Here is an 11,166-nt window from a genome sequence, read left to right on the forward strand (position 1 = left end):
CTAAAGATTTTCCTCATTTGTCTTGTGCTTTGGTAACCAGTGCATGAGCATCCATTTTCCCCTGCAGGTCCTGGGAGGCTGATATGAAGTGTTAGTGTGACTAACATTTGTGTCATCTAAGAGGGCACAGTTCCTAGAGAAGACATGGCAGCTTCCTGTTGCCTCACACACGCCGCTCTCCTGCCCTCCCACGTTCCACTCTGTCCTGTCCTGCCTTGTCCCATGCAGCTTCGGAAGTTCCACCCCCACCCTGGGCTTGCCAGATTGCTTTTGTGCTGCATTGCGTGATGCCAAACTGCCCCTGTGCGTCACTGGGAGCACCCTTCCTACACACACACACATACATTGTAAATACATGCTGCTTTGTCACACCGTCCTACTCGTGGGCTTGTCTTTATTTGTATTAGAGAGACGGTTGGGTAGTAACTGGTAATGCAAAGGTTTTGCTTTATATCACATGTGCATATATTAGTGGGAATATTTTTTTTAAGTTCACTTGGTGACCTACAAAGTAACTGACTGCATTTTTTAAAGTTAGCCGTCCTCTCCTGTTTGTAGAAAACTGGATCAAGATGATCTTATCATCCTGTACAGAATAACCACCAACCCTTTGTTTCCGTGTCATTTTCAGATAGCAAACTTTAAAAAGCGGATTTCTTTCACACTTTTTGTCTTCAGCCAGCAGAGCCTCGGCAGAACAGCACGTCGATTCAAACAGTAACAAAGTCAAATGAATCCTTTTTATTAAGAGCTCTTTGCCTTAAATTGCTTCTGTTTAAGTCAAATGTCATCATGACAGAAATGTGGTGAATGTTTGTTTTGATATTACCGAGTTTAAGTCTCAGTCTCCACAGGAGCATTCTGGGGGGGCAGGAGCATTCTGGGGGGGCAGGAGCATTCTGGGGGGGCAGGAGCATTATGGGGGGGGGAGGAGCATTCTGGGTGCTGGGGCAGGAGCATGCACACGTCTCTATACTCCTGGAAGCCTCACTGAGGCAGAAATGGAAACCAGAGCAAAGACGGCAGGTCTTTAGCGTCGCTCCTGTCGGGCAGCAGCACATCCAGAACGTGGGACGATTTTCTTTTTCCTTCATTATTATTACTTAATTATTGTAATTGCGCGTGTACAGGTATGGCTACACGTTACTGGATGTATTGATCAGTGGGAAACGCTGGTCACCAGCTTAGAAACTGTTGTGTTAATGAAACACACCAGAGCTGCTCTCTTTTTGTTTCTTTGAATACCACAAAGCAAACCCTGTAAAAGTTACTGGAACAAATAAATAAAAAAGTGTTTTTTGTTTTGTTTTTTAATGTTGTTTATTTTGTCCAATGAGCTGTTTTTTGTTTTTTTTCCAAAGCAATACTTTGATCTTATTGGCGTTTTTTCATTTTTGTGTTTTTCTGGATCCAAAGTTGAACCCGTGCACCACCAAACTCATATAGTTGGCCACATACAGCCCACTTTAATCTTTAGTGAGCAGACCAGTGAAAATCATCTTTCTTTCACTGTACAGACGTTTATTTGCACATTTAATACCGAAGATATTTTAATATTAGAAAAAGACGTGCAAATGTGTGCTATTTCTGTACACGGCAGAGAAATGCTGCTGTAGTTCATACATTGTAAGAAATGTGTGAAACTGCAGACATGTTTACATATTGACTGTCATAAATAATTATGAAACTGAAAGTTTTTATTAAAAATAACTCTCCCAGTAAAACCACATTTTTCTGCCTTTTAATTGTTCATCTATTATCTACCTCCTGTGGTTTGGTATGAATGAGCTCTTTGTTTATCAGAAAAGCTGTAAAAATGATGAAAATACAGTTAGAAGAGCAAAATGACTCGATTGGACGAGTCAGGCTGACCTCGGGGTTTTTTACACGTCACCCTGAACTGTTCCCAAAATCGTTCATCTTTTTTTGCGCTGCCAAACTTGGTGGGTGAGTAAGTACAGAGATGTCGAGTGTGTGCGCACCAAACGGTTTCTCAGCTTTGGTTTCCACCTTTGATCGTTTCCATGTGGGGCCCTCCACTCTGGTGCTGACACTTTTAGTTTGAAAGGGCAACTCAAACGTGATCATAGCTTTGCTTTTCAACATTTCCTACTGGCATCACACAGCAAGGAAAGACGGAAGAGTCACTCGTCATGCTAGTTTGCAGTCAAACGTTCCCCATCTTTATAAAACACAGGAGCGATACTGGCCCACGGATAACTGCCTTTCTGTTCCTCAGTATTTGACTCAATTGGTGTCTATGCTAATAACAAAGGGGTCTTCCTCTCTGACTCATATCCTTCCAACAGGTAGACTTACTCCCACTCTTTTTTCCCTTTTCACTTTATCTTCCTTTCTTCTCCGCCTCTATCTCTGTCTTTCTCTTTTTCCAGGGACCACACATAGCATCGGTGACCCTGGCGGCCTACGAGTGCGGCTCTGTGGATTTCCCCGAGCCACCGTATCCAGAACAAATAGTTTGTCCCCAACAGGAAGCACCAGCATCAGATTCTGGTGCTGAGCAGGTGGGTGTGGAAGCTGTGGGGTCAGAGACGCTCCAGGGAAAAGTCTCACTGTGGACCATCCTCTCTAAAGTCCGTCTGGAAGCTTGTATGTGGGTGAGTGTGTGTTACGCGTCAGGCACCGTCAGCTGTGGACATTACAGATGAGAACATTTTAAAAACCTGCAGAGTTTGGCTCCTTTCGTTCCGTTTCAGTCACAGTTTGCAGCAACCTTTCATATTAGCCACAGCTCGTAGCAGTGTTCAGTGTTTGTGATGCTTACAGGGGGATATCTCATGTCTGCTAAATGTCAGTTTCTCATGAACTAAGAAAAAACCATCTTTGTAGACGTATTCAGTGGGTGTCGTTACGCAGAATCGCACCAAAACCTGAAGGACAGCACGCTCAAAACTTGGTGAAGATCGAATCCTAATACAGACTATTTAAACTCTTTGGCGCCATTCTGGCCATATCAAAGGTTATGCTAATTTATGCTAATTAACTTGCATTTTTTTACCTTTCACACTCAAAGCAGAAACGACACAAAGGTGCATTAAAACTGGGTGCAAATGTATTCATTGATAACTGGTCTGCTTGGAAAACCCCTGCTCCTTCCTGTGAATTTCCCCTAACCAGCATCGATGGTTTCACACCTCTAACCAACCCTGCGGCTGCAAAGACCAACATCTCTTTTTTTCAATCGATGAGGTTTTTTTCAGACGTGCGTCAGAAACATTTTTATCTCTTTATATGAAAACAGCTGCTTTTCAAACACTTGGAGGTCTCGTATTAGCAGCGTCCACTTCCAGAGCGCGTGGGTCTGCGTGAGTTTTTATAAAGTCACTGACGATAACTTGCACACAAAAACACAACAGTCACGCTCGATTATGTGCGCTTTTGTTTACGTTTTCTCAGTGACGTGTGGACCTGCTGAACATTCGGAGAATAGAGAACTTGGCGTCTGACACATTAGATGACTTTGATCATTGTTGTCCATTTCCCTTTTCCTCTTAATGTGGAAGGTTCAGAGATGAGGGGGAAATGCATGTTATCAGCTACGAGGCTTTACTGGAACTGGGCTCCCTGCTCAGACCGGCGTTCGTTACGTAACTTTATTTTATATAATTATGCAGTTATGGTCCTTTGACTTGATCTTTATTTGATCCGTTTTCACTTTAAACGTCCCCTCCAACCTTCCACTTTGTGTTACCATATATGTGTACACACACCGATCCAGCATGTAAAAAAAAAAGGTGTGCATGTTTTATTAATTGGTGCAGCACGGTCGTTTCTCTGCTTTCAAAATGGAGTCGCATTTTTCTCCCAGTCGAGCTGCAGCATCGTGTTACGAGCAGCGATATCCAAGTGTGTGTTGGCGGGGGGGGTGCTATCCAATCCCCTCGGATGCATAACCACCCACTACCAACCAACCACTGCCCCTTTGTAACCTCAGCCTGGCACGACCTCGGCCGAGGCTTGTCGGCGATTCAGTTGGAAACACCTGTCGCACCCACGGCTTCAAAGCGCCCACGTCAACATTTCCCCTCCTCCTCCCACCTTGTGGATACGTCGCTGATGAGACGCGTGTGATTCCCCTCCTACCTTCTCTGTCCTCTTTGTTGTCTCTTCTTCTCTGTGCTCGGTGGACAGAGAAGCTCAGAGGTCCGCTTTAAGAGCGGCGCCGTGCAGGTAGACGCGTTTCGCTGCCCCCCACACGAACCCACACGGCCACAATGCTCACACACAGAGGCAGAGCTGCTGAATGGAGCAGCTGCCAGGGAGATTAAGACACATCTCATTATGAGGAAAAAAACTGGCACATTTCATCAAAGACTCCAGTGTTAACAAGAGAACAGGGTGTCCAGATTAAAGATCGAGTTTGCCAGGTTTGGGGATAGCACCGCCTCCCGAGAATGATTGTTTGGGCTTGTTGTTGCTGCCATGGTTGCTAACTACCTACTAATCATCTTCTGGCTCCAGCCATCCAGCAACATACAAGTAATGTGCCTGCGATTAGTCAGTTATATCCTTCTGGGGGAGAAGTTGTTTTGTGTTCCAACGAGACGACTGAAGTGCAAAAGGATTTTTTCTTCTTTTCGTTGCTGTCGGTGCATCGAAGGGTGTCGGGATGTGGTAAATCTCGAAATCACCCATTTGTCATCTGAAACTTAAACTAACTGTATCTTCTTGTCCCCGGCTTTGCGCATACTTTTCCTTTGTGCCTGGAAACATTAAAGTAATGAGCTGTGAGCAACTCCAAAAACGCAGCATTTCTTGGCGGCTGTTTTCATTGTGTTAATTAAGTCTGTAACCCTCACCCGCTCTCTCCCCCCTCCGAACTCCTGCCCTGTTCTCATGTTTTGGTGGATGAACTTGGTGAACCGACTGAAGTGCTGAGGATTTATTTCCCCCCAAATCACTTCCGCTTTCTTCCTGTTAAGCCCCCTACAATCACACAATCATATGGCTACAAGCTCATTGTCGCTGTCGGACTTGGATGTTCTGGTTGCTTGGACGAGCTCCCTCTCCCCCAGATTTGTTAGCGCATCTTAAATTTTCTTGAAAAGGTTGCAGATTGGAGAGGAGGAGCCAGGAGTTTCACACACCCTGGACCCGTGTTTAACGTATCCATGATTGTTTAATAATCTGCCGGATTTATTTCTTGTAAATCTTTTCCGTTTTATTCCCATTAAGCGCACTGATCTCAAATCCCCGACCTCAAGCATCGCAAGCTGCTTTGCATAGTGGATATTGATATTTCATGTCTATTAACCGTCTGAAGGCAAGAAAAACATGGAATGATTTAGCGTAGCAAAAAGTCATTTCACAGCCAGATGTCTTGAGGCATAATTAATATTTAAAGCTGTGGCATCACTTAACCGCAGATCTTGGATACAGTATAAGTGTTTTTAATAACTGCGCTCTACATCTGAGATATCTGTCCAGAAGCTCTGTCGATTGCAGATTTTGACATAACAGAAGTGTGTGTTATATATGAAATCACACGATGAGTATAAACATGAATGAAACTTGTGTGAACAGGGTGTGGGCACAGCCATCGGAGAGCTGCCTCCGTACTTCATGGCGCGAGCGGCTCGGCTGTCTGGCACTGAACCCGATGATGAGGATTACCAGGAGTTTGAGGAAATGCTGGACCAGGCAGAGGCCACGCAGGTGACACGCTGCTCATCTCAGACTCATCATCTTCATCATCATTCTCTGTAATCAAACTTCCCCTCTCCTACCTCCTTCTTTCCTGCATCGCACATCTTTCTGTCGTTTCCTCTCCGCTCGTTTGCCTTCATCACTCCATCACATTTTTTTTGCTCTATACCAAAAGTCACGTCTGATGTGGCAAATTTGCTTTTGTAACCTGCGTGTGTTTGTGTTTGAACCTCCCCTCGGTGTCTCAAGACTGCAGCGCTTTCACAATGCTGTGACTAAGGGAACAGCAATGATGCACTAGAGTAAAATGTTCCCGCGATATCCGGGCCCTCGTTGAGTAATTTCCTGTTTGACTTTGGGTTTTTTGGGTTCTCATGTCTAACATCTCTGCAAATGTTTCAACAATGCCTAACAACTCTGTCTAAATATTTATTTTTCCACCCTCTTGCGATTATGAATAGAGGGAGAGGAATGAACAGAAACATGCATGTGGATTTCCAAAGGCTTGTCATGTGTATGTCCATCGTCAGTCAAAGGCTGCGGTAGGTCAGGTGGATAAAACGACCAGCAGCTGAAGCGAGCTGCAGCCGACTCACTCATTTTCTCTGCTTTGAGCTGCGAGCAATAACTTTATTTTTTAATGAGGGTGTCTCAGATATTAAAGGACTGCTACGTGTTCAGTGTCCGTTTCATCTTTTGAAGCATGCGTGTAGGATCTGTGACTTGTTCAGCCACAGTTGCATTCTGGGTAATTAAATAAGTAAGTAAAGTTTATTTATTAAGCACTTTTCATAGACAGGTAGTCACAAAGCGCTGCACACAGAGATGAAAATAAACAGTACGATAAATAGAAAAATGCACAATATAGAGTTTAAATGTAAATTAAAAATATAAAAATGTAAAAAGCGTTGGTCAACAGAAAGCTTGTTTAAACAGTAAAGTTTTAACTGCTTTTTAAAGGATTCCACAGAGTCAACCAAACGTAGTTGTAGAGGCAGACTGGTCCACAGCCCTGGTGCCACAGACTGAAAGGCTCCGCCCCCTTTCCTCTTCAGACGAGCACTGGATTTAATTGTAACATGGCCGACATACGGACCTCTGGCCATAACTGACAAAATGCTTTTTAGCACTTTTTTTTTTTTTTTAGCACATTTTAATGAATTATTTTTCATCTGTATTTACAAAAATATATTTTCAAAGGTCACCATATTTTTTTCTGTAAGGTATAGAGTAATTGTTTTAAAATAAAAGGTTAACCTCCTAAGACCTGAACTCTTCCACAGCAGCATTTTTAATTTCTCTCTGATATTTGGGCTGATTGGGACCTGATGAATGTAAAAACATGAATAAAAAAAATTAATGTAACCTCATTTTTGTTTCTAAGAAAAATCAGAGCCACATCCGAGGATATTCATTTAAAATTTCGATAGAACAGTAGCAGGATAACGTCCTTGTTAGTGGATATCAGGCCCTTGTAGAGCAAAATTGAGTATTTTGGTCTAAATAACCCAAAATGTGACGTTTTTTTTTTTTTTTTTTAAATGAGTGTACGTGATGTGTTGGTTGTATGTTTGTTGTTTGTTTTGACATACTGCGAATCAATTTCCCATCAGGGACAATAAAGTTACCATTGACCATTGACATATGTGGACGCAGGTCCTTGGAGGTTAAAAATTGTTATTTCCACCTTATTGAATTTAAATCAGGGCCAATTTGTTGTAGTTAAACACAAGTTGTTTTTGTTTTTTTTAAATGAGCAATTTAAAAATGTAATTTTTTTCTTTTATATCAATTTAATAAGTAATAAGTTGCAGCTTTCAGCACTATTGTAACACAGAGGAGCTACGCAGGTTTGAACTTTGATCTTTCTTTTTCTTCTCGTTCTACCTGATCAGCTTAAACCACGTTGTACCTGTTACGCCTTCAGCTGGCTGAAGTAGTAATCGGTGATTAGTTGTCACAAATGAACTTTGAAGTCAATAATTACAACATATTTAACGACGTGTGGTTCCTGAGACGAGCCGCTGTTTCCATTATCAGCGACTTCAACAAATGTGGACGAGGGCTGCGCTGACACAGACATCAAATTCGTAAAGCTCTGAATATTCACAGATATGTACATGTGCTTTCTTTTCATGAGCTTTGTCATTCAGATTTGTGGTTTTTATGAACTCAGTGCTTTTCCTTGGGCATAAATATATTTAGACTGGAGTCATTTAGCATATAAATCAAAGTTTGTTGTCAGTGCAACAACGGCGCAGCAGCACGCTTTGATCGAATGCTGAATTTTGCCGTTAAAACAGAGAAAAGCAAAACAGCAACTTCAAAATATTTTGATATTAAAATGAAATGTGTTTCAGTCATGAAAGCATCCAGTCTGCATGTGGATGCACTCGTTAGGTCAATGTGAGCTCAGGAGTTTCCTTTTGCACCACGTCAGGCTGTTCTCCTCACTTTGCATCTCTCTCTCCCCTCCTCTCTTTCTCTCTCGCTCGCTCTGTTCTGTGATATGTGGTAACTGTGTGTTTGTGTATATATGTAATGTGCACTTTGATAGCAGCTGGAGGCGGGTTGCTTGCACCAGCACAGACCTGCTGCATACGGAAACGTTTTTTCTCTCACCGGGGCTTTTACTGTTGCTCGGATGTTCTTGGGATTCCCTCTTTGGCTCACGGACATCCCACAACACGTCTCTTTTTTTTCTTTTTCCTCGTCCACCATTTAGCCTTTTATTAACTGACGTCGTTTTATTGTGGACGTTGGCGTTCATCTGCTGTGGAATAGCTTTTTTAAATGATATATTACCAGCTGAGCATTAACGGCAGCGGTGGAAACCGACTCCACTGCGACTGGAAGGGACAAACTATCACTGCATTGTTTATGAGACAGGAAGTGGTTAAATTTTTCATGAAGGAAGTGACCCCCTCTAACCCTTACCCCGTTCCACATACGTACCCCCCCACCCGCCTCCCAAAAACCCCAAACACACACAATAGCACACGCTCCCCCCTGTGGCAGCAGAGTCGGACTAAGATGCTTTGTACCCCCCATCAGTAAGACAGGTTTCTCAGGTGCCAGCATTTTGACTCAAACCCGCTGGTATTTCTCCCACCCTGCACGTGCCAACTTCCTGCCACAAGTGCACGTGATGCGCAGCAACAAAGCACTCTGGGTTTTTCCTCATTCATTCAACAGAAGAATAATGAAGTCATGCCTTTTCTAACGGCTCCAGACGCTGATGTCATGAACATCAGTTTTTTCCCTGCTTAAATCAAGCTCCGTGTGAGTGAGAGCACCAGAGAGGAATCCTCAGCACTGACACGGACCATAGCAGAACATCCTGCTGGGCTTGGATCTCTTATAACTTCATTAGAAATGACTTCCTGTTGAAGGGCTTTTTTTCCTTCGTCTGGCATTGAAAGCGTTAACAGGCTGCGAATTCTTGATTGCCAACTCCCAGGATCCTATCTCCTGTAACTCAAATCAGGGCCATCTGCGCTGGGCGTATGCCTGCCTTCCCCCCTGGCCTACTGCACTCAAAGGCTCTCTGTGCTGTGGTTTGCCCAGCCTTGTCACGTGACTTCTCTGAAAGTGCCCCCTCCCTCCTCCTCCCTCTTTATTTCCAGTAAACTGTTTGAAAGGAGGGGGGTGAGTCAGAGTAAAACCAGCTTCCCTTTAACCACAGCTTGTTAAAGAATTTGTCAACGTGGACTCAGGGTGTGTGTGTGTGTGTGTTTGTGCGTGTGTGTGTGTGTGTTGTGCCATTGGACAGATTTGAATTTGTACCTCTTGGTTTTTTTGTGTTTTTTTGAAAGGCGACTATAGCTTCGATTGCATCAAGAGTCCTTAATCACTTCACTTCCTGTGCCAGACAGAGCGGGCGCAGGCTTGTCAGGAGTTAATGAGATGAACTTTAGCCGTCTTCATGTCGGGGGGCTCGCGAGCGCTCTGGAGATGTCTTCTATGTAGAAGAAAAAAATGTGCGTGGGTGTTGACTTGTGTATAGGCTATGCATAGATTTTTCCTTGTGTGACACTTTGATTTTCCACATGGAGCAGATTGCCTGGTCACTGCCTGCTTTTTGTCCATCTGAACTCTGTCCCTCAAAAGTCAAAACAAAGTGATCGCTTCGTCGACTTTTCCACAATGAAAAGTCCGCAGGACGTCAGACCATGTTCACTAAAAACAATGGAGCGATCCAGTATATTATAATATTATTCTTATTATATAATGCTCTCTCCTTTCGATATCTAATTCAAAAAAGTAAACAGACTCAAACCAGCTTGAACTGAGTGCAGCTGAGTCCTTACGTTTGAGGAGTTTCTTTTTATTTGGCCACCTGCTTGAATTATCTGCAAATCATCCACAATATATTCACTGGTCAAATCATCTTAAGGCTGTAAAATGTAAATGTTCATAAAACATTACAGACCGAAACCTGTGAAAAGAGGCGTCTGACTCGCCTATAATTTGGTTCTTAAACGAGGACTTGACTGGTCGGATCATCTCGAGTAACAAATCAAATGTGGTTTTGTGTCCTTGTGTGGTGACTGAAGGTTGCTGAGTAAAGATTTGTGCTGAGCAGCCAAAGCTGGAACCAAAGCTCCCTCCTTTCATGACGCTGCACCCTGACACCATCTCAGCAGATGTCACCGCTGCTAAGCCAGCCTGGCAGGTCGGAGGACGCTGTATGTGTTGTTAATAAGCTGCCAACAACAAAGACGGGCACTTCCCTGGTCCAGAAACAGAGTTGTGTCCATAGTTGTGCTACAGTAAATCAGTGTCACAGCCTCTCCTCACCTCCTAAGGGACCCTCTGTTCACACTGATATATACTCTGGTAGTGCACACCTAACACCTAACAGCACCTAATGTAAACAATGCGTGCGTCAAGATATGGTGAATGAACGGGACTCGAGGCTGCGTGTGTGCGGCGCCCAGCGGCACTGTAGGATGCATTAACAGCCGCAGATGTCAGGTATCCAGACATGGTCGTCAGCAGTTCAGCTATAAACCAGCCGTACACATTCCTTCCTTCCCCCTGTCTCCCACCAGCTGAGCATTTCTCTCTCTCTCTCTCTCTCTCTCTCTCTCTCACACTCACACACACACACACACACACACACACACACACACACACACACACACACACACACACACACACACACACAGGCTAGAATTAAAACTCCGGGGTTCATGATTGGACATCAGCAGAGGCAGAAATTCAAACTGTGAACCAATCAGATTGCATGTCCGTTCGCTCCCCCCTCCACCACCTTATTAGGCGACCTCCCATGTCTCTCAAATTTCCCGTCTGTTGGGTTGCACCCAGTAAAGAATGTCATCAGCACTGTACTGGTTTTGTTGACCATATTAGGTATGATCATCTACTGCAGGCCCCCCCACCCCTCAATTTTGAAGCTGCTGTGTTTCACAAACTGAGGCCTTGCTTTCAAAAAATAAACCCAATTTTTAGCCTTTTCATCTGATAAAATTCCTC

At 43.8% G+C, this 11,166-nt stretch overlaps 1 protein-coding gene across 1 annotated transcript in view; it reads left to right on the plus strand.

The window, feature by feature from the left end:
• Window positions 1-11,166, plus strand: part of LOC308386604 (vacuole membrane protein 1-like) — a 44,286-nt gene that overhangs the window by 9,696 nt on the left and 23,424 nt on the right. The window contains exons 2-3 of the mRNA XM_080866261.1: window positions 2,394-2,618; window positions 5,545-5,676. Coding sequence (XP_080722387.1) covers window positions 2,394-2,618; window positions 5,545-5,676 — 357 coding nt within the window. The remainder of the gene's footprint in view (window positions 1-2,393; window positions 2,619-5,544; window positions 5,677-11,166) is intronic.

This window comes from Rhamphochromis sp. 'chilingali' (genome assembly GCF_963969265.1).
Source record: "Rhamphochromis sp. 'chilingali' genome assembly, chromosome: 19".
NCBI lineage: Eukaryota > Metazoa > Chordata > Actinopteri > Cichliformes > Cichlidae > Rhamphochromis > Rhamphochromis sp. 'chilingali'.